Here is a 22,768-nt window from a genome sequence, read left to right as displayed (position 1 = left end):
ATCATAACAAGAAAATAAAATTCCTACGATCTGATCGTGGAGGAGAATATTTGAGTTACGAGTTTGGTGTACATTTGAAAAATTGTGGAATAGTTTCGCAACTCACGCCACCCGGAACACCACAGCGTAATGGTGTGTCCGAACGTCGTAATCGTACTTTACTAGATATGGTGCGATCTATGATGTCTCTTACTGATTTACCGCTATCGTTTTGGTGATACGCTCTAGAGACGGCCGCATTCACGTTAAATAGGGCACCATCAAAATCCGTTGAGACGACGCCTTATGAACTGTGGTTTGGCAGGAAACCAAAGTTGTCGTTTCTGAAAGTTTGGGGCTGCGATGCTTATGTGAAAAAGCTTCAACCTGATAAGCTCGAACCCAAATCGGAAAAATGTGTCTTCATAGGATATCCAAAGAAAACGATTGGATACACCTTCTATCACAGATCCGAAGTCAAGACTTTTGTTGCTAAGTTCGGAAACTTTCTAGAGAAGGAGTTTCTCTCGAAAGAAGTGAGTGGGAGGAAAGTAGAACTTGACGAGGTAACTGTACCTGCTCCCTTATTGGAAAGTAGTGCATCACAGAAAATTGTTTCTGTGACACCTACACCAGTTAGTGAGGAAGCTAATGATGATGATCATGAAACTTCGGAACAAGATACTACTGAACCTCGTAGATCAACCAGAGTGAGATCCGCGCCAGAGTGGTATGGTAATCCTGTTCTGGAAGTCATGCTACTAGATCATGATGAACCTACGAACTATGAAGAAGCGATGGTGAGCCCAGATTCCGCAAAATGGCTTGAAGCCATGAAATCTGAGATGGGATCCATGTATGAGAACAAAGTATGGACTTTGGTTGACTTGCCCGATGATCGGCAAGCAATTGAGAATAAATGGATCTTCAAGAAGAAGACTGACGCTGACGGTAATATTACTGTCTACAAAGCTCGACTTGTCGCAAAAGGTATTCGGCAAGTTCAAGGGATTGACTACGATGAGACCTTCTCACCCGTAGCGATGCTTAAGTCTGTCCGAATCATGTTAGCAATTGCCGCATTTTATGATTATGAAATTTGGTAGATGGATGTCAAAACTGCATTCCTGAATGGATTTCTGGAAGAAGAGTTGTATATGATGCAACCAGAAGGTTTTGTCGATCCAGAGGGAGCTAACAAAGTGTGCAAGCTCCAGCGATCCATTTATGGACTGGTGCAAGCCTCTCGGAGTTGGAATAAACGCTTTAATAGTGTGATCAAAGCATTTGGTTTTATACAGACTTTTGGAGAAGCCTGTATTTACAAGAAAGTGAGTGGGAGCTCTGTAGCATTTCTGATATTATATGTGGATGACATATTACTAATTGGAAATGATATAGAATTTCTGGATAGCATAAAGGGATACTTGAATAAGAGTTTTTCAATGAAAGACCTCGGTGAAGATACTTACATATTAGGCATTAAGATCTATAGAGATAGATCAAGACGCTTAATTGGACTTTCACAAAGCACATACCTTGACAAAGTTTTGAAGAAGTTCAAAATGGATCAAGCAAAGAAAGGGTTCTTGCCTGTGTTACAAGGTGTTAAGTTGAGTAAGACTCAATGCCCGACCACTGCAGAAGATAGAGAGAATATGAAAGATGTTCCCTGTGCTTCAGCCATAGGCTCTATCATGTATGCAATGTTGTGTACCAGACCTGATGCGTGCCTTGCTATAAGTCTAGCAGGGAGGTACCAAAGTAATCCAGGAGTGGATCACTGGACAGCGGTCAAGAACATCCTGAAATACCTGAAAAGGACTAAGGATATGTTTCTCATATATGGAGGTGACAAAGAGCTCATCATAAAAGGTTACGTTGATGCAAGCTTTGACACTGATCCGGACGATTCTAAATCGCAAACCGGATACATGTTTACATTAAACGGTGGAGCTGTCAGTTGGTGCAGTTCTAAACAAAGCGTTGTAGCGGGATCTACATGTGAAGCGGAGTACATAGCTGCTTCGGAAGCAACAAATGAAGGAGTCTGGATGAAGGAGTTCATATCCGATCTAGGTGTCATACCTAGTGCATCGGGTCCAATGAAAATCTTTTGTGACAATACTGGTGCAATTGCCTTGGCAAAGGAATCCAGATTTCACAAGAGAACCAAGCACATCAAAAGACGCTTCAATTCCATCCGGGATCTAGTCCAGGTGGGAGACATAGAGATTTGCAAGATACATACGGATCTGAATGTTGCAGACCCGTTGACTAAGCCTCTTCCACGAGCAAAACATGATCAGCACCAAGGCTCCATGGGTGTTAGAATCATTATTGTGTAATCTAGATTATTGACTCTAGTGCAAGTGGGAGACTGAAGGAAATATGCCCTAGAGGCAATAATAAAGTTATTATTTATTTCCTTATATCATGATAAATGTTTATTATTCATGCTAGAATTGTATTAACCGGAAACATAATGCATGTGTGAATACATAGACAAACAGAGTGTCACTAGTATGCCTCTACTTGACTAGCTCGTTAATCAAAGATGGTTATGTTTCCTAACCATGAACAAGGAGTTGTTATTTGATTAACGAGATCACATCATTAGGTGAATGATCTGATTGACATGACCCATTCCATTAGCTTAGCACCCGATCGTTTAGTATGTTGCTATTGCTTTCTTCATGACTTATACATGTTCCTATGACTATGAGATTATGCAACTCCCGTTTGCCGGAGGAACACTTTGTGTGCTACCAAACGTCACAACGTAAATGGCTGATTATAAAGGTGCTCTATAGGTGTCTCCAAAGGTACATGTTGGGTTGGCGTATTTCGAGATTAGGATTTGTCACTCCGATTGTCGGAGAGGTATCTCTGGGCCCTCTCGGTAATGCACATCACATAAGCCTTGCAAGCATTGCAACTAATGAGTTAGTTGCGAGATGATGTATTACGAAACGAGTAAAGAGACTTGCCGGTAACGAGATTGAACTAGGTATTGAGATACCGATGATCGAATCTCGGGCAAGTAACATATCGATGACAAAGGGAACAACGTATGTTGTTATGCGGTCTGACCGATAAAGATCTTCGTAGAATATGTAGGAGCCAATATGAGCATCCAGGTTCCGCTATTGGTTATTGGCCGGAGACGTGTCTCGGTCATGTCTACATTGTTCTCGAACCCGTAGGGTCCGCACGCTTAAGGTTTCGATGACAGTTATATTATGAGTTTATGAGTTTTGATGTACTGAAGTTAGTTCGGAGTCCCGGATGTGATCACGGACATGACGAGGAGTCTCGAAATGGTCGAGACATAAAGATTGATATATTGGATGGCTATATTCGGACACCGGAAGTGTTCCGGGTGATTTCGGAGAAAACCGGAGAGCCGGAGGGTTACCGGAACCCCCCCCCGGGAGAGGTAATGGGCCATATGGGCCTTAGTGGAGAGAGAGGGGGGCTGCCAGAGGTGGGTCGCGCGCCTCCTCCCCCTGGTCCGAATTGGACTAGGAGAGGGGGGGGGGCCCCCTTTCCCTCTCCCTCCCCACTTCTTTCCCCCTCCTAGTAGGAGTCCTACTCCTACTAGGAGGAGGACTCCTCCTGGCGCGCCTATAGGGGCCGGCTGGCCTCCTCCCCTTGCTCCTTTATATACGGGGGCAGGGGGCACCCCTAGACACACAAGTTGATCTTCGTGATCGTTCCTTAGCCGTGTGCGGTGCCCCCCTCCACCATATTCCACCCCGGTCATATTGTACCGGTGCTTAGGCAAAGCCCTGCGACGGTAGAACATCAAGATTGTCACCACGCCGTCGTGCTGACGAAACTCCTCCCCGATGCTTTGCTGGATCGGAGCCCGGGGATCGTCATCGAGCTGAACGTGTGCTAGAACTCGGAGGTGCCGTAGTTTCGGTGCTTGATCGGTCGGGTCGTGGAGACGTACGACTACATCAACCAAACGCTTTCGTTGTTGATCTACAAGGGTACGTAGATCACACTCTCCCCTCTCGTTGATATGCATCACCATGATCTTGCGTGTGCGTAGGAAATTTTTTGAAATTACTACGTTCCCCAACAGATAGAGAGTCTCCTATTTTGTCACTTTCATATACTAGTGTGAATTTTTCATTATAGAACTTGGCTTGTATATTCCAATGATAGGCTTCCCCAAATTGACCTAGGTCTTTGTGACCAAGAAAGTTGGATGCACACTCACTTAGTTTCTTTTTGAGCTTTCATACACTTATAGCTCTAGTGTATATGTTGCATGGCAATCCCTACTCACTTGCATTGATATCTATTGATGGGCACCTTCATAGCCCGTTAATATGCCTAGTTGATGTGAGACTATCTCCATCCTTTTGTCTTCTCCACAACCACCATATTATATTCCACCTATAGCGTTATATCCATGGCTCACGCTCATGTATTGCGTGAAAGTTGAAAAAGTTTGAGAACACCAAAAGTATGCAACAATTGCTTGGCTTGTCATCGGGATTGTACATGGTGAAATATTTTGTGTGATGAAGATGGAGCATAGCCACACTACATGATTTTGTAGGGATAACTTTCTTTGGCCATGTTATTTTGAGAAGACATGGTTGCCTTATTAGTATGCTTGAAGTATTATTGTTTTTATGTCAATATTAAACTTTTGTTTTGAATCTTATGGATCTGAAAATTCATGCCATAATAAAGAAGATTACATTGAAAATATGTTAGGTAGCATTTCACATCAAAAATTCTGTTTTTATCATTTACCTACTCAAGGACGAGCAGGAATTAAGTTTGGAGATGCTTGATACGTCTCCAATGTATCTATATTTTTTATTGTTCCATGCTATTATATTATCTGTTTTGGGTGTTTTATATGCTTTAATATGCTATTTTATATTATTTTTGGGACTAACCTATTAACCTAGAGCCCAGTGCCAGTTTCTATTTTTTCCTTGTTTTTGAGTTTTACAGAAAAGGAATATCAAACGAAGTCCAAATGAGCTAAAAAACTACGGTCATTTTTTATGGACCAGAAGAGACCCATGGGCCATCGGAGATGGACCAGAGGAGTCCCGAGGCAGCCACAAAGGGTGGAGGGCGCGCCCCTGCCTTGTCACTTCCTCGTGGACACCACTGACGTGAAACCAACGCCAAAAATTCCTATAAATATAGAAACCCCCAGAAAGAAACCTAGATCGGGAGTTCCGCCGCCGCAAGCCTCTGTAGCCACAAAAACCAATCGGGAGCCCGTTCTGGCACCTTGCCGGAGGAGGAAACCATCACCGATGGCCATCTTCATCATCCCGGCGGTCTCCATGACGAGGAGGGAGTAGTTCACACTCGGGGCTGAGGGTATGTACCAGTAGCTATGTGTTTGATCTCTCTCTCTCTCTCTCGTTCTTGATTTGGCACGATCTTGATGTACCGCGAGCTCTGTTATTATAGTTGGATCATATGGTGTTTCTCCCCACTACCTTCTTGTGATGAATCGAGTTTTATCTTTGAGGTTTCATTATTATCGGATTGAATACTATTATGAATTTGAGAACACTTGATGTATGTCTTGCGTGGGATACCCGTGGTGACAATGGGGTGTTCTATTGATTCACTTGATGTATGTTTTGGCACTCAACTCGCGGATTCTCGAGGTGACATTGGGGTAATCTATGCATAGGGGTTGATGCACGTTTTCGTCCTTGTTTCTCCGGTAGGAATCTTGGGGCACTCTTTGAGGTTCTTTATGTTGGATTGAATATTATGAATCTGAAGTTATTTGATGCATATCGTATAATTGACCCACGGATACTTATGGTGACATTGGAGTATCTAGGTGACATTAGGGTTGATTGATGTGTGTCATATGGTGTTATTTTACTACAAACTCTAGGGTTGTTTGTGACACTTATAGGAATAGCTCAATGGATTGATTGGAAAGAATAACTTTCAGGTGCTTTTGTAGCCTACATGCAATTTCATCTTATGTTCTCTGCGATAGAAACTTTTGAGTGACTCTTTGTTGCACGTTGAGGGATTGCCATATGATTTAATTATGTTATCATTGTTGAGAGAACTTGCACTAGTGAAAGTATGAACCTAGGCCTTGTTTTCAAGCATTGTAATACCGTTTTCGCTAACTTTTGTTACTACTTACCTTGCTGTTTTTATATTTTAAGATTACCACAACCTATATCTACTGTCCATATTACACTTGTATCATCATCTCTTCGCCGAACTAGTGCATTGGGTGTGTTGGGAACACAAGAGACTCTTTGTTATTTGGTTGCGGGGTTGTATGAGAGAGACCATCTTCATCCTACGCCTCCCACGGATTGATAAACCTTAGGTCGTCCACTTGAGAGAAATTTGCTACTGTCCTACAAAACTCTGCACTTCGAGGCCCAACACGAGTCTACAAGAAGAAGGTTGTGTAGTAGACATTAACACGCTACAACAACAATGCCTACAAGATCAACTTCCCACGCGACAAGTACAACGTGAGCGATATCTTCAGCGCCAAATACCTATCTCCCTTCCATGGTGATGAGGATTTCGATCCAAGGACGGATCTTTCCCAAGGGGGGAGATTATGCGGAGCATCCTACGGTCATCCATGGACCTACCTTCGTCTCCTCAAGTGCCAAGTGGACCGATGATACAAACACGTGCAAAAGTTATCGAGACCGAGGTGACATCTCTTCTTAACAAGCTTCCGTATGAACCATGTGAGACATGGTACTACCTCAATCGAAAATGCTATGTGTGCTTAGGTATGAAGAAGACCATCTGGGAGACGCTCTGAATGAAGAGCAAATCCCCAAGTACACAGACGAAGAAGACCGTTGAAATGCTACAGCGGTCGGACATTCGGCCCTTGGCCCGGATATCCGGCGCCCCAGTCCAGCTCGGACATCCGGCCCCGGCCCAACGTGAAGCCCCAGACGTCCGGCCTTCAACCCAGACGTCCAGCATCTGTGAGTGCCTAACCGGGCCAGAGGCCCATGTATCCCCTCTTCCCCTCTCTTATCTCGTGAAACACTATATATAGACCCACTCCTCCTCCTAGCTAGGGTTAGCAAAGGTTATAACTCATTTGAGATTGAGTTTTTCTCGTCCACCTACCTCTCCCATGGAGATCAAGGCCTCTATGTGAGAGAAGATCCCCAAGTGGATTCGAGACCCCTTCCAGGGAAGATCCTCTTGGATACCAAGACCTCAACTCCTTCAAGGATTGGGATGAATTAGTTCCTCTTTTGCCCTCTTGTGTTGGACTTGGACCCTTATATCCCTCTAAAGCAGTGCTACACACATTACGCTTGCTAGCCGAAATGTGCATGACACTACATCACGCTACACACATTACGCTTGCTAGCCGAAATGTGCATGACACTACATCACATACCATCCACTGGCAAGTTAGGCGCTTGGATCAGAGCGAGTGGCTACACTGCCTACGGACTGACAAGCAAGCGAATGAACAAGATGGCCAATATGATTTTTGATATAATTCTAGTTTTTACATGTCGGTTTGTAACTTTGTTGTTCTTTGATTATACTGTTTTCCTTGATAGCAGTTATGAGATGCCCTTTGGGTGTCTTTTATAAGTATTGATTTGTTGAATGACTACTAAGTGAGGACCATCTCACTAGGGTTTCTACCAAGAAACTGCATATGGGATTACTCTGGGTTGCATAAACAAATTGCATATGGGTGGAGGCGGGATTGCATAGATAAATTACTCTGGATTATACATTTGGCATCTCCGAACTGAATCTTAGAACAGACATCCTTTTTTGTGCTATGAGAAATTATTACAGACAGACACAGACCAAGCAAGATAAGTAGAAGAGAGGAGAAAAGGAGGCAAAGAGTTATATATAACAGCGGCGGCTCAGCTCAAGTGGGGAGGAGGAATCAGCCGGACAGGGCGTCGGCGCCAGCGACGATCTCAAGGATCTCTCCGGTGATCTTGGCCTGGCGTCGGCGGTTGTAGACCATGGAGAGATTTTTCCGGAGGTCGATGGCATTGTCTGTGGCGCTGCTCATGGCGCTCATCCTGGCGGCGAGCTCGCTAGCGAGCGACTCCTGGAGGGCACGCAGGATCTGGCTGTTGAGGTAGAGCGGGAGGAGAGCGTCGAGGATCTGGACGGGGTCCTGCTCGAACTGGACGACGGGGGAGAAGGGCTGCATCTCGATCTTGATCTTCTCGCGCTCCACGGTGAGCTTGCCTTCCTTGGTGGTGAGCTTGAAGAGCTCGTCCTCGGTGGCGTCGACACAGATGCCGTTGACATCGCAGATCTCGCCCTTAGGGGACATGGGCAGCAGCGTCTGGATGATGGGGTCGGAGCGGACGAGGTTGACGAACTTGGAGTAGACGAGCTCCACCTTGTCGACCTCCTCGGCGACAAAGAGGGAATAGATGAGGTCGCAAATGGCCTGCGAGTCCTTGACGGTGGGGATCCCGGCGAGCTCGAGGAAGCGCTCGGTGGGGATGTAGTCGCGGCGCTGGAAGTAGGCGTTGCCCTTCTTGCCGACGCTGATGACGGTGTAGTCGACGCCCAGCTGCCTGAGGTCCTCCATGCGGGCCTCGGCCTTCTTGAGCACGTTGTTGTTGAAGGCGCCGCAGAGACCACGCTCGCCGGTGAGGACGACGATCGCGACGCGCTTGACGGCGCGCTGGCGGGTGAGGGGCAGGTCGATGTCCTCCGACTGGATCTCCTGGTTCATGTTGTAGAGCACCTCCACCAGAGCCTCCGAGAAGGGGCGAGAGGAGACCACGGCCTCCTGCGCGCGACGGACCTTGGCGGCGGCCACCAGCTTCATCGCCTCCGTGATCTTCTGCGTGTTGCGGACAGAGTCGATGCGGTTACGGAGGTCCCGGAGGGAGCACCGCACCACCAGGCTGCTGCTGCCGGTGGAGGCGCGGCGGCGGGTGGAGGTGCTGGCAAGCGCGGAGGAGGACCACGCGGTGGAGAGGTGGGAGCACGACATGGCTAGCTAGCGCCTGGCGCGTCACTGGCGGCCGCAGAGGCGGAGGCGGAGGGGAAGAAAGGATGGGAGGGAGGGAAAGATTTTGGATTGGGTTTGGGTGGAGAAGTGAGCAGGTGGGGTTTTCAAGCCGGGCTGAGTGGTGGAGGGCTAGTCACTGCGAGATTGCCGCGGATCATGTGGCGCGCCCTGGCCGCCTACCCTCTGCCCCTTGCCTGCTTCCATTTCTCAATCCATATTTTTTTGCCTTGCCAAATAAATATAACTCTTAAAACTACAGCAACAAAAAAGGGAACTGCTCTTTGGGAGAGGGCAGGAATGGATACACTGCGGATATACTACAGTACATATTAGATATTTAGTCCAAGTGAATCAAAATTCGATATTCATTTTCATACAAAAATCTTGTAAAATTCCAGAGTTGGAAAAAGGCCAGATGCCACATACCAAAAGAATCTGGTGATACAAGCATATATAAGCTTGATAAAATGCAAACAACTTTATATAAAAAGAAAGTACTGATCCTCCTAATCAGTCAGCAGGCTGAGGCTCTTGGTTGGATGGTTTGTACACACTGAAGTCGCCGAAATCCCTTCTTCCACTGCACAGAAGATGCTCTGTAAATAAATATCTTGATTTCAAATGATAAATAGATTCAAAGTAAAGAGCATCACGATTCGCAAGCACAAGAAATTTTATGTGTTAAGCAATTAACCAATCAAGCAGCAAAAGGTGATCTTTTTTACCTGTGCTTTATATTCCAACCAGAAGGTAGATAACGAGGGTGGACAGCTTCGACGAAAACATGCCTCCATCTTTGGCAAAACTGGTGAACGGCCTCCTCCCCACCATTGGCCAGCAAAAGCTCGACCACTTGTTTACCGTGGTGCCCGTGTCCTAGCAGTGATATCTTCTTGTCAGCATTTTTGGAAATAGCTTGGCTGGAATTATCACTGCTGACTGGATCCTCGTCGAGATGGCCATTTGCCTGAGTTCCGCTGCTTGATCGCTGCATTCCATCTGACCCAAGCTTCTCCGTGTTAGGGTCACAAGTAGAATCATCCATACTGACTGACAAACTTGCGCTTCTTTGGCTCACAGTTAAATCTTCTGCCTGGCTATTACACCCAGTCCCGTCAGCATCTTGTTGACCGCTACTCCCGTTCCCATCTTCTGAAACTTGCTCTGATAAAGTATGCCTATTTTTTGAATCATCTCCCATGTCTTCTAAGATGGCCTTGTTGCTGCTCTTTCTTATAATGTTTTCAGTCTGAGCTCTAAAAGAATGAGGATACCCTTTTTTCTTTTCAAGTCTCCTTCGCTCATTGGGGCTCATACCTACAAGTAATGCCATCTCCAGGTCTTCGGAAGTCACGTCCCTACCACCGTAGTATGACTTCACAATCTGTAACGAAATGAATGTATCGGTAACACAGATCTACCGCTAAGAACAAATACATGTCTAATCACGAAAAAAATACTGGCAACTAGCTTAAAAAGTTATGTTTCATAATCCAATGTCAGGAAACTGTAAGTGATGCATATAGACGAAGCCAGAAATACTAGAAGGATGTTGGGACCTGCATTAGCTCTTCACATCTTTTCGAAGGCATAGTGGATCCATGCCGCAGAAGGGCCATTGCAGCAGTCCTCAGCAGCAAAGGGGACACACCCTTTTCATTCAATTTATCTTCAGATACTGATGCATCGGTTATTAAACTTCTATCACCCGAGTTCACTATTTTTTGTACAAAAAGGGGTATTCCCAATTCTTCTGCTAGTCGCCTCTTGTATTTCTCAGCAGCTGAATGAGCAATTTCATGGCAATCCACACAAAGAAGTACAATATCATGTGAACGATGGCTCTTCAGATGCTCCGGAAAGTGCATCCTGTAGCAAGATGGTATTATTCTATATCTGATATAGTGGCTCTTTTCTCCACATCCAACGCAGATATTTTTCTTGCTCTGAATATAAAATTCATTATCTTCATCCTCGGGACGACCCTTAGGTTCAAATAGCAGCATGATTCCCGGAGGATTGTCTTCTACTAACTTTGCCAAATCCCGTTGAATATACCTGGGAAATAAAATCAATCAGTTTGACAAAATAACTATGATGTTAGTGTCACATACTTATAACAACTTATAGCATTTAAGAAACAAACCATTCCAACTTTTTGCGGTCACAGTAGCAAAGTAGTCTTTCATCACTAGCGTAGATCCTGCAATTGTGATAAACTGGGGACTTGCATGAAAACTTTTTAATGAATGATTCCCGGGAAGCCTTTTTGTTAGGTGGTGTTGTCGACAACTTTTCTCCACTTGATGCAAAAGCAAATATATTTGTTTGCTTCAAACTTAGCTGCGATACAAGGTTATAATTATAAACTGATAGTCGACATAACCCACTTGGTTCTTTATACTTCCCAAGCAAAGTTGTAAATAAGTTATCCATGCTGACAGTGGTATCCTCAATTAGATAGCAGGGTTCTTCAATGTGAGCGACAACTACAGGGGATGGTGACGACAAGGAAGGATGCATAGTTGAAGCACTTGGCTCAGTTTCTGCTATGACAGCACACATCTCCGTTCGACCTTTTGGAACTCTTACAGCAAGGGCAGCAATAGCCTGGTCTGACAGGATATACCGCAAGCTTTCATCATGCATGCGAGCCTGAGATCCCAAGACATTTGAAGGAATTAGAAAGGAGAACAGACCAGAAGGCCCAGAACCACAATAATGCAGATGTGCAATTTTTTAACATAATATACCATGAATAGGAGATAAGGAACTCGAGAAAATACTTGAGAAAATACAAGCGGCTGTGTAGAAACCTGTTAATTATAATCTATGGATGAGTAAGCTGATCCAGCCAATGTCATGTGGACCACACCTATTCACGCCGCCACAAGGTCCCCTCAGGTTTGTCGGCTTAGTCTTCAATGCAGGTGTGGTTATCTTCTCTCAAAATTTATCAATTTGATTTGGTTTGTTCTAAGCTAGTCACTTTCCGTACCCCTAAAATGTTTTCAAACTTTTTATATATCTAATCACTCTGTGTGAAAAGATATAAGAATTGTTCAAGAGACCAATCTACACGAGAAGGGAGATCAGGCTCACTCCAAACACTGAGCTGCTTATGTTGCCAAGTATAGGTTGCTGCCAAGACAGCATTGAACCGAAGGCAGTGTTACTACCTCATCCCTTAACCTACCACAGCTACACTGCTACAACCTAGACTTGCAACTAACAAGGTTCACCAAATAAAAGAGCATAGTCCAACAGAAATGCAAAAAACAATCAAAAAGGGAAATAAAATTATGTTGGCTGACCATTAAATCCCTCCATGCGCAAATTTTCCGAACAAGATCCTACAAAAGATTAAATTGTTTAGAACTTAACAAAATCACTGGCGAGCTGGCTGACCAGATGCATAGAAAAAGGAAAACAAGCACCTTCACTTCACTAGATTTCTTGGAATCAAGTCCATGAGTTTGTACATTTCGTGAGAGAATAGATGCTGCAGAGGAAGCTCCTGGACGACATTCAATTTCCTTTGTATATAGTTGCATGCACACCATGTTTGACCGACGGCTAGCCACCAAGAAAAAATTGATTTTACCATCGGGAGAATCTGAAGCACAATTGATATTACAACCAATCAAAAACTAAATGCGAAGCAGGGGGGTATTAATATACTATTCTCAGCAGTGGGCGGCTGGGCTGGTGCAGCGCGTCTCAGCTGCAGTCGGCGGCGGCCAGCTTGATGCGCGCATGGGGGGAAGGAAGCAGCGCTCGCATCTGTTGTCTAGAGGTTGGGGAAGAAGCCAAGAAGCTTCGGGACAGGAGGGATAAAGATAAGGAGAAAACGAAAAGAAAAGGAGTTGGAAGACGAAATGTGTGGGGACCACGTGCACATGGCAAGTGAACGACCCGGCTGATTTCTGCATGAAATCAGTCGGTCGTATTAGACTATTTCCCATTCTTAATATATTAATATACTTTTTGTTTGTAGATTAAGAGTATACTATTTCCGGAATCTTTTATATGTAGAAAGCACAAAAGATAGTTCTGCCACAGCTCAGGTGGTGGGAGACTTAGAGCACAAAATGAAAACTATACATGATTTCCGGTAATGAAGGATTCAAATTCCACAGCTACATCAAGTAAGCTCCATTTATTGACAATAAGAAAAGGCTGAAGGGTGAAGAACACAAAAACTACTGATGGAAATCAGCTCTAATTACTTCAATAGTTCAGGGATATCAAAATCAGCTGTATTCAGCATTCATTGTTGACTTTGAGTGTGCTAAACAGCAAAATAATACAATGTCTGTTAATGTACTAGATGGCAGTAAAGACTCTTGCAATGGAAATAAGGACATAGCACTTAGAAGTTAGAACACACCACAGGATTTTGCATGGAGCTCTGATGCCAAACAATTTGAAATGTTCAACAGATAGTGAGCATCACAACGGGCATACTCAATCATTTCCGCTGTCAGCGGGCGTAATCTCCAGTCTTCACGCTGAAATCTCAAAATAAGGTCAAATGAAAAGAAATAGCGACAATCACGGAAGCAATTTTGAAATTTGGAACTGATGTGTCGTGTGCCTAGCAAACTGAGATTTGCAAGCACAGGTAAAGAGTCGATGAGAACAAGTAGGCAGAAGGCACTTGTGTATCATTTTCTTTTGCATCTAAGGTATTCAACACCAAATTGAATGCATAAGCAAATAAATTACTAGACTTCGGAAAATATTAGCTGTAACGAAAAGACAGCTAAACTGAGCATAAATTCATCGATGCAAGTAAAGAATAAAAAGAACTAAGGATGTCACATCCATTTCAGGGCCAGGTTGTGAAGGGTGTCAAGGCCAGTGATCGGGAGATCATGTCAGAGCTGACTAGGTATCATGAATAATTATACACGTAGACAGTTGATAGAACATTATTGGGGGAAACCTACTGCTGTACTGGGTTCTAGCATCATGAATAATAACATATCAAGCAGGATTCAATACGCAATTAATATTTTCTAGGGCTTATGAAATTAAACTGAAGTGAAACATATACCTTCCGGTTGGGCACTTATAATAAACCAAAGTAATAAAAAGGGCAGCCTGGTGCACATAGCTCCCGCTTGCGCAGGGTCCGGGGAAGGGTATGACCGCTTTGGGTCTTTTGTGCGCAGCCTTTCCCTGCATTTCTGCAAGAGGCTGTTTCCAGGGTTCGAACCCAGCAACAGCTTTACCGCTGCGCCAAGGCTCCCCTTCCCCGGTAAATAAACCAAAGTAACAGTTTACAAGAATTGGTAAATATTTTTCTGAAAACCTTAGTTGCAACTTCTATAGACGTTGTCTTCTACATCATTTAGAAACCTTAGAAGGAAATACCAAGGTTTGTGGTTTGGTTCAATATGTATATAGCACCATCAATAGTTCATTTATTTTCTCAAATACCGAAAAGTATTCACAGCCTGTTTGGTAGTTTAAAGGAAAGGGAATGGGAGTTTTTAAGAGGGAGTTTGTTGGGTGATTAGGCTTGGGAAGTGGACTGTTAGTCCCAGTCCCACGTTTGGCTACTGTTGGGAATTGCTTGTGGGAATTTAATAGAAAAAAAAATTCTCTGTTTAGTTCGCGAGTCAAACTAATAGAAGATGCTGAGGACACGTTTGTTTACGTACAAAATTGAACCAGCCCTTGTTTGGCGCAACAAACAAACTGTTTTTTGTTTGCTAATTCCCATTCCCTGGCTGAATTACCAGCCCTCCCCTGGGAAGAGATTAGCGGGAGTTCACCCCCTCAACTCCCATCCCTTTTCTTTCTCAATTCCCATACCCTCCAACCATACAAGTGATTTTTAGTCTCCCACCCTCTCAATTCCCATTCCCTACTCCAACTTCCCCCGAACCAAACAGGCTGTCATGTACAAGTTGAGGAGGCACATGGGATCTAACCAGCTACTAAAGAATCAGTACATACACTAACTGTCACTGAACACTTGACAGGCTTTAGCAAGCTCGCTGTTTAAGCCAAACTTGGAAGATTACTTGCCTGCAATGTCTTGTCGGTGGTCACTCCACAATACAATTCTAGCAAATATGCTAAGGATTTCTGTGGCTTTGATAGGACCTCACATGCCTGAAAATGTTGATTTCAACAAGCAATTGAGCAAAGCTCAGACGCGTAGGATAATAACAAAAAAGTGAGAGCGGAAAGGCATATGAACAGCCTTATGAACAGCAGGGGCAAAGGTACCAAGCAACAAAGACGTTCAAGAACCAAAATATTTATGGGCACGGACTAATTCAAAGGAAATTGGTATTATAAACTACTCCTGGTTCTGAGCTGCAATGCACAAATATAAAGTTTTTGTATTCCAGTTGATCAGTTCATATGAATTTTGTGATTGAAACTGAAAACATAAACCAACACAATTGGAAGAGAAGCAACTGACTGTAGCAATACTCAGACAGCATATATCTGAAACTAAGACAGAAGTACCGAACACAATATAAGATGATGATGCTCAGTGGCCCATCTTTTTCCCCACAAAGAAATTGAAACCTTCTATTCAAAATTAAGAGAAAGGGCACAAGAGCAGGCGACAGGAAATGGGTACCCAAGAAGTTTGAAATGATCAAAATAATAAAGCATTTGTGTAAGAAATTTCAGTGTATAAAACTGCAGTCACTTAAATGAAAACTGTGTTTCATGCCACCTCTAAGTAGTGAATGACACACCACATAACTGGCTGCTTAAGAAAAAAAATGTGGGACAACTACCAGATATACTTGTTCACAGATTGCTTGCATAAGTCTCTGCAGAATTATAATGAATCTTCCCAGATATAGAGGAACTTACTTTGGCAGTATCAAACATATTCACAACATAAATATGGAAATCTCTCTGAAGCCAAAGAATGTCATTGTCAGCTCCGTGGAAGATCTAAAGCAAAAGAAAGCAGAACATAAATGATTGTGACCTTTTAGAAACAAAAGCATTGTGGATATTCTGTTGAGGCAAGCATACATCAATATTTCAAGGAAGTCCAAAATATATTGAAGAGGGGAAATACATAGAATCAAGGAAGCCATGGGAGAGTTATTATGAGAAGGTGGGCATGCAAGAATCAGGATCACATGTGTGCACATCCATGTTTTATTAGTGTTGACAGAAACTGGCAAGTCTCTGAAACAGTACAACTCATTGTCCTTCAGATATGTCATCTAATGGGCATCTTGTATTACATCGTTGTGTTCACACGAATAAGATGCTAGCATATCTAAGAAGCTATGATTCAGAGTTTCTGGGTGGTAGAGCCAAATAGAGCTTGGAATCATGTGCTCCCAGCTCAAAAACCAATTTTTCAAAAAGTCCTCACATGTGGTTGTGTGAGTATTGTTTGTTGCTTATCTCCCCACGTGTACCTCTATATATACTTGCCTGGGATGCAGGATGAAATAACCTGTTTTTGTTAGGATGTACAGGCTATCCCTGTAATACCTGTCCTAAATGCACTGTGCTAAAAGCACACGCCATAGGCACCGCGGTGCCTAATCACCGACGTGTACTATTCTAGACGTTCCAAGGCCCAGTTTATTACTGAAATGCATAAAATTTAAGTAGTGCTTTTAAGTAGCTAATCATAGTGCTGGAAACGAAAGAAATGGATGCCTGATGACATCAGATGTAAAAGATGGACTACCTTACAGATGAACGGACTGGCAAAAACTGGTTGTAGAATACCCATCACATCATGTAGCGCAATTGTGTCTATCAAATAGTCTTCCTTCTGGGTAGATATCTACCAAAAAAATACAACCTTAATGAACTTAATAAGCTGAAAAGCATCAATAATGCATCTGTTAGCAGTTACCTGCACAAGTGCAGTATATCCTAGGAATGACCGAAAGCTATGTTGCTCTGTATCAACACCGAAAGCTTTTTCCTCGCCCAACAATCCAGCCAGATGCTCCAATTGAGCTTTTGTATTGACCCAATTGTATGAGTTTCTCAGTTCTGGGCATTGGCTGCTTGGTGTGAAGTTACAAAAAGTTGAATATCTGGTTGGGTTGTCCAGTAAGGACGTAATTTCATCCTCAAATGGGTGCATCTTTTCTGATGATTCTGTAATGATGGCAAAAGGCACATTCCTTTCGGGTTATGATCAAAGGTACAATTTAATTTGCTTATGGTGAACATTTAAAGATAATTAAAAATATTGTACAATCAGCTTGGCAGTTGCACTATCTCGATGTGACAGCTTAGGCTCCTGGGATACATAAGCACAAAAAGATTTAGTAAATTGCCTAGTGAGGATTTTTTTGAAAATGAGAGCAATCAGTTGTTTCAGATATTTATATGACTTGTAAGGATGTATAAGTGTACGATCTTAAATATACAGGGCAAGTACATGTGTACGATCTTATATATACAGGGCAAAATACAATTTCTAGTGCTGGTACAGCAGAAGGTCACTACCTTCATTAGCTAAGTATACTAGTGTCTAGTCATGGGTAAATAGAAGCATGCAGCGGACCAGCATTGTGCTGCATTTTACACATGGTGGCAACGCAGCAGCTGCACCTGGTTCCAATACGAAGCGTATTGACCACCTAACCCGACAACTGTACAGTAGTTTGCACTTGCGCAAGCCGTGACTAGCAGCGCGGTAATTCCCTAATGCAAGTGTGGCAGAAGAACAATGTCCAAATCCAGCAGCAATGGTCAAACTCGGTACGACCTTGGTACGAGGTGTTCGATGAAATGCCCCACGGAACATATACTACTACAGCCGAGTCTTAACCTTGTCAGTCAGCCATCGCAATGTAGTATGGTGGAGCTTCACAACCACGCAACCCTACACGCCAGCTCCTCAAATCAAAAATAAAAATCCCGTGCAAATGAGCGCAATGACGAGGCCAAAAGGAGCGGCGCACCTTGCGGTTGCGGCTTGGCCTCGTCGGGGTGGCCGTCAACAGCCTGGTCGGCACCCTGACGTCGGAGGTGCTTGAAGGGGGAGTAGGAGTTATCCGCGAGCACGCGCTTGAACCGGCCCTGCGGCTTCTCCTCCTCTTCGCAGGCACGGCGCGCGCGGCGGGAGCGCCGCTCCTCGACGCGGCGAGGCGAGGTGGGCGATATACCTCGGCGACGCCTGCGGTGGAGCAGCGCCGCCGCCGCGAGGAACGCGAAGCACGCGGCGGCCGCCGCCAAGGCGGCGCGCGACTTGAGGTTGACGGTGTGCATCTCGCTCGCGGTAGTGACGGACGGACCTTTGCTAAGTTTGGGATCTTGGACCGTTTGCGGTAGAGACACGCTACACACTAAAAAACCGCGGACCGGATACAAGAGCGGCCATCCAACACTATGGCCCCGTTCGGAAACGGGTCACTCCCTCCGCTCCGCTCGATGCTGGAAACGAGGAGCAACATAATAGCTGCTCCTCAGAAATGAACTATGCCCCGCTCCGCTCCATCATTTCAGCTTCACGGAGTTGGGAGCTGGAGTGTTGCCGAACGTGACCGTCTTAAATGTCTGTTTTTTATTAATAACTCACAAAAAAATTGTTCGCCTCTATTTGTTTACACCGCCATTGTGGTTTTTGCCATCCCAAGCGGCTCATGTGTGGCTTCCGCCATCCTTCAGCGGCTTTTCGCCGAACATTGACGGCAAGAGATAGTAGTAAGATGAGATACATGGTGATTTTCATTGACCAAGCGGATGCCCGGACTCCCGTAAAACTTCTCAAATTTACTTTAGGTTTGCGAGAATTTGAACACCGGACATGTCAACGGACATATACAACACCACATTAGATGGCAAAAAACATCTGGACACCTCATGTATATCGCACTGGATCTATAATATTTATTTTGTTACTTAACACTAGAGTTGGAGATGCCCTTAACAATAGAGTAAGAGCAAACTCTAGAAATCCAGAGTGCTAAAAGTGAATGTGTTTTATAATGTTTTGTTAACTCATATACATCGCACTACATCCATAATATTTATTTTGTTACTTTTTCATTTGCTTGAAATTTGTAGTTTTAGTTTAAACCACTAAAAGAATGAGTAAACGTAATCAAACCATGTGTGGTGTGACAGGTTCTTTGTTTTCTTAGAGGGGAAGATATCAATATAAATGGGTGTCAAAACTACTTGATCATAATGGTAATTGGGACTTGACTCGTTTAAATCAGTTATTTTTGTCTGTGGATGTCCAAACTATTTGTCGTATACGGCCATCTCCGCGTTTCGGGGAAGATTTCATTGTTGGGGAATAGGAGAAGAATGGCTAATTCACAATTCGGAGTGCTTACTGGCTAGCGGGGGAGCTCTATGCTCCTTCTTTAGCTTCCACAAGCAGCGCCCGTGACGGACACAGTGAGGTCTGGAACCTAATTTGGTCGTGCCCCGCCCTGCTTAAAGTTCTCTCTTTTGCTTGGCGTGCTGCAGCGAATTCTTTGGCAACATGGAAAATAAAAAAGCGGAGGACTTTGGAGATTCGGTGTACTTGCCCAGTCTGTAGGATAGAGGATGAAGACATTTTTCATGTCTTGTATGCTTGTGATAATGTGTGTCGACTGCGGCGAGCTATGTCTGAGGTTTGGGCGCTTCCTGATGTTACCACAACTATGCGCTATGATGATTGGTTACTCCAGCTTGTTTGTGATGTAGATGTGTCCATGCGAGTTCGCGTACTGATGCTTTTCTGGATATTATAGCATATCAGAAATGAGTTAGTGCATGGCAAGCCGGCACCACCTATTGGTGTTTCGGTCAAATTTTTATCAAGTTATCTTGATTCACTTACTTCACTCAAGATGGATCCTAATGCAGATTTTGTGAAAGGAACAACTGTGGCCAACCCTTGCTACCCATTAGTGAAATACACATGCAATAATAATGTACCTACGGCTAACACTTCCTGGATCCATCCGGTACTTGGTGATGGGAATCGTTGCATGAAAAACAAAAAAAATTCTACGCACACGCAATGATCTATCCATGGAGATGCATAGCAACAAGGGGGAGAGTGTGTCTGCGTACTCTCGTAGACCGTAAGCGGAAGCGTTTAACAACGTGGTTGATGTAGTCGAACTTCTTCATGCTTCAACCGATCAAGTACCGAACGCAGGGCACATCCGCGTTCTACACACGTTCGGCTCGTTGACGTCCCTCGCCTTCTTGATCCAGAAAGACGTCGGGGTATTAGATGAGATCCGTCAACACGACGGCGTGGTGATGGTGATGGTGACGTGATCTCCGCAGGGCTTCGCCTAAGCACTATGAAAATATGACCGGGGGTGTAAACGGTGGAGGGGGTGCTGCACACGGCGAACAATTGATCTGGGGTGTGCTAGGCGCCCCTTCCCACATATATATAGGTGGAAGGGGAAGGGGGGAGGCCACGGCGCGCCCTAGGGCTGGCCGCCGGCCCCCTAGGGCCCTGCCCTGCCCTGCGCCCCCCTGCCATGTTTCCCCAAGGGGGAAGGAAAGAGGGGGGAGGGAAGGAAGAGGGAATCCCAATCCACACTTTTCTTTCCCTTCCCCCCTTTCCTTCTCCTCCTTAGGTTGGCCCATATGGGGGGCGCACCAGCCCCTTATGGCTGGTGTGTTTCCCCTCTTGGCGCATAAGCCCCATATCTTTTGTCGGGGGTGCCCGAAACCCCTTCTGATGACCCGATAAGTACCCGGTACCCCCGAAACGTTTACGGTGCCATGGAGGAGGAAGCACAAGGGAGAGACTCTCCCCCCTCCCTCTCTTGGTGGCGCCGGACTGCCACCGGGGGAACCATCGTCGCGGTGATCGTCTTCATCAACATCACCATCTTCATCACCTTCCTCATCTCTTTTCAACGGGCCACTCTCCCGCACCCCGTTGTAATCCTCTACTCGGACATGGTGCTTTATGCCACATATTATGATCCAATGATATGTTGCCATCCTATGATGTTTTGAGTAGATTTCTTTTGTCTTTTGGGTTGATTGATGATCTAGATTGGTTTGAGTTGTATGTTTTTTTGGTGATGTCCTATGGTGCCTTCGGTATCGTGCACACGTGAAGGATTCCCGCTGTAGGGTATTGCAATACGTTCATGATTCGCTTATAGTGGGTTGCTAGAGTGACATGAGCTTAAGTCCGAGTAAGGGGGTTGTTGCGTATGGGATAAAGAGAACTTGATACTTTAATGCTATGGTTGGGTTTTACCTTAATGATCTTTAGTAGTTGCGGATGCTTGCTAGAGTTCCAATCATAAGTGTATATGATCCAAGTAGAGAAAGTATGTTAGCTTATGCCTCTCCCTCATATAAAATTGCAATAATGACTACCGATTTTATTAACAATTGCCTAGGATAATTCCGCACACCGACCCATCATTATTCCACACTCGTTATTTATAATATATAGTAATATATTCTAACTTTATGTTAACAACACCTATTTTTATATTTTAGTTCTCCGATATCATGCAAAGTTATCCTTTTCATACCCACAATGTAGTTTTATTTTAAGTTTCTAGATGGAAGCAAACGTTCGGTGTACGTAGAGTCGTATGAGTGGCAGATAAGACTTGAGAGAATATTGATCTTACCTTTAGCTCCTTGTGGGTTCAACACTCCATACTTGTCACTTCCATCTTTGAAATTGTTACTATGATTCCTTGCACTTGGGGATTATCAAGCTCTTTTCTGGCACCATTGCCGGGGAGCAATAGGGTAGGGTTGATATTCTCGTGTGTGCTTGTTTGCTTTCTTCACTAAGTAGATTTTGTTTTCCCTTTGTTTTGGTTTTCTTTAGTTGTGGGTGAAATAAAAAAATTAAAAGAATGAAAATACAAAAAAATTACTTGCCTCTTATTCCTAGAAACTTTTTAAAAAGAGAAGTGATTGGAAGGTTATGCATTGGAGAAGTGAGGGTCGACCTTCAACACTTGTGTTCATGCTCATGGAAACAATGTAGAATTTTTCATGAAAGTTTCTCAAAAATAATTATCCTCTTGTATATATATATATATATATATATATCCATTGATTATAAAAATAATGTACCATGATATGTCTCCAATGTATCTATAACTTTTGATTGTTTCATGATGTTATATTATCATTCTTGGATGTTTTACAATCATTTTATGGCAACTTTATATCATTTTTTGGGACTAACCTATTGACATAGTGCCCAGTGCCAGTTGTTGTTTTTTTGCTTGTTTTTTACTTCACAAAAAATCAATACCAAATTGAGTCCAAACGCAGCGAAACTTTTTGGAGAATTTTTCTGGGCCAGAAGACACATGATGGGCCAAAGAAGTACTAGAGGGGTGCGCCGAGGAGGGCACAACCCACCTGGGCGCACCTGGGGGGCCAAGCGCGCCCTGGTGGGTTGTGCCCACCTCGGTGGCCTCCTGCACCACCTCTTTTCTCTATAAATACCCCAATATTCCAGAAACCCTAGGGGAGTCGATGAAAATTAATTCCAGCCGCCGCAAGTTCTAGAAACCACAGATCCAATCTAGACACCATCACGGAGGGGTTCATCATCCTCATTGGTGCCTCTCCGATGATGCGTGAGTAGTTCATTGTAGACCTATGGGTCTGTAGTTAGTAGCTAGATGGCTTCCTCTCTCTCTCTCTTTTGATTCTCAATACAATGGTCTCTTGAAGATCTATTTGTTGTAACTCATTTTGCGGTGTGTTTGTTGGGATCCGATGAACTTTGAGTTTATGATCAGATCTATGTTTTTATCCATGAAAGTTATTTGAGTCTTTTGATCTCTTATA

General features: G+C 44.1%; 2 protein-coding genes across 3 annotated transcripts; both read right to left on the bottom strand.

The window, feature by feature from the left end:
- Nucleotides 1–7,696: 7,696 nt before the first annotated feature.
- On the bottom strand, nucleotides 7,697–9,079 carry LOC119354330 (ATP synthase subunit gamma, chloroplastic). The gene has a single exon (XM_037621065.1). It carries the CDS (start codon nucleotides 8,978–8,980, stop codon nucleotides 7,904–7,906), a length of 1,077 nt encoding a protein of 358 aa, XP_037476962.1. The 5' UTR covers nucleotides 8,981–9,079; the 3' UTR covers nucleotides 7,697–7,903.
- Nucleotides 9,080–9,283: 204 nt separating this feature from the next.
- Nucleotides 9,284–18,364, bottom strand: LOC119354329 (protein RRP6-like 3). 2 transcript variants are annotated; one of them, XM_037621063.1, is made up of 12 exons: nucleotides 17,926–18,364; nucleotides 16,863–17,113; nucleotides 16,692–16,790; nucleotides 15,848–15,931; nucleotides 15,038–15,124; nucleotides 13,389–13,509; nucleotides 12,436–12,614; nucleotides 12,313–12,351; nucleotides 11,145–11,653; nucleotides 10,558–11,056; nucleotides 9,724–10,382; nucleotides 9,284–9,594 (listed from the first exon to the last, which is right to left on the bottom strand). In XM_037621063.1, exons 1-12 carry the CDS (start codon nucleotides 18,230–18,232, stop codon nucleotides 9,513–9,515), a joined length of 2,916 nt encoding a protein of 971 aa, XP_037476960.1. In that variant the 5' UTR covers nucleotides 18,233–18,364; the 3' UTR covers nucleotides 9,284–9,512. The 2 variants fall into 2 exon arrangements, with proteins under 2 accessions (XP_037476960.1, XP_037476961.1); XM_037621064.1 differs by having other exon boundaries at nucleotides 9,284–9,578; nucleotides 17,926–18,360.
- Nucleotides 18,365–22,768: the final 4,404 nt, after the last annotated feature.

Source organism: Triticum dicoccoides, chromosome 2A, assembly GCF_002162155.2.
Source record: "Triticum dicoccoides isolate Atlit2015 ecotype Zavitan chromosome 2A, WEW_v2.0, whole genome shotgun sequence".
Lineage (NCBI taxonomy): Eukaryota > Viridiplantae > Streptophyta > Magnoliopsida > Poales > Poaceae > Triticum > Triticum dicoccoides.
Note: the sequence above shows the minus strand (reverse complement) of the source record. Positions and strands in the feature narration are given on the sequence as shown.

Bases quoted from the DNA above. Each gene is read 5' to 3' on its own strand.
- LOC119354329 (XM_037621063.1), bottom strand. From the start codon at position 18,232: ATGCACACCGTCAACCTCAAGTCGCGCGCCGCCTTGGCGGCGGCCGCC. The intron at 17,114-17,925 runs GTGCGCCGCTCC...CCATCATTACAG, and splicing joins GGCCAAGCCGCAACCGCAAG to AATCATCAGAAAAGATGCAC. The intron at 12,615-13,388 runs GTGTGTTCTAAC...ATTGTGCTTCAG, and splicing joins GCTCCATGCAAAATCCTGTG to ATTCTCCCGATGGTAAAATC.
- LOC119354330 (XM_037621065.1), bottom strand. From the start codon at position 8,980: ATGTCGTGCTCCCACCTCTCCACCGCGTGGTCCTCCTCCGCGCTTGCC.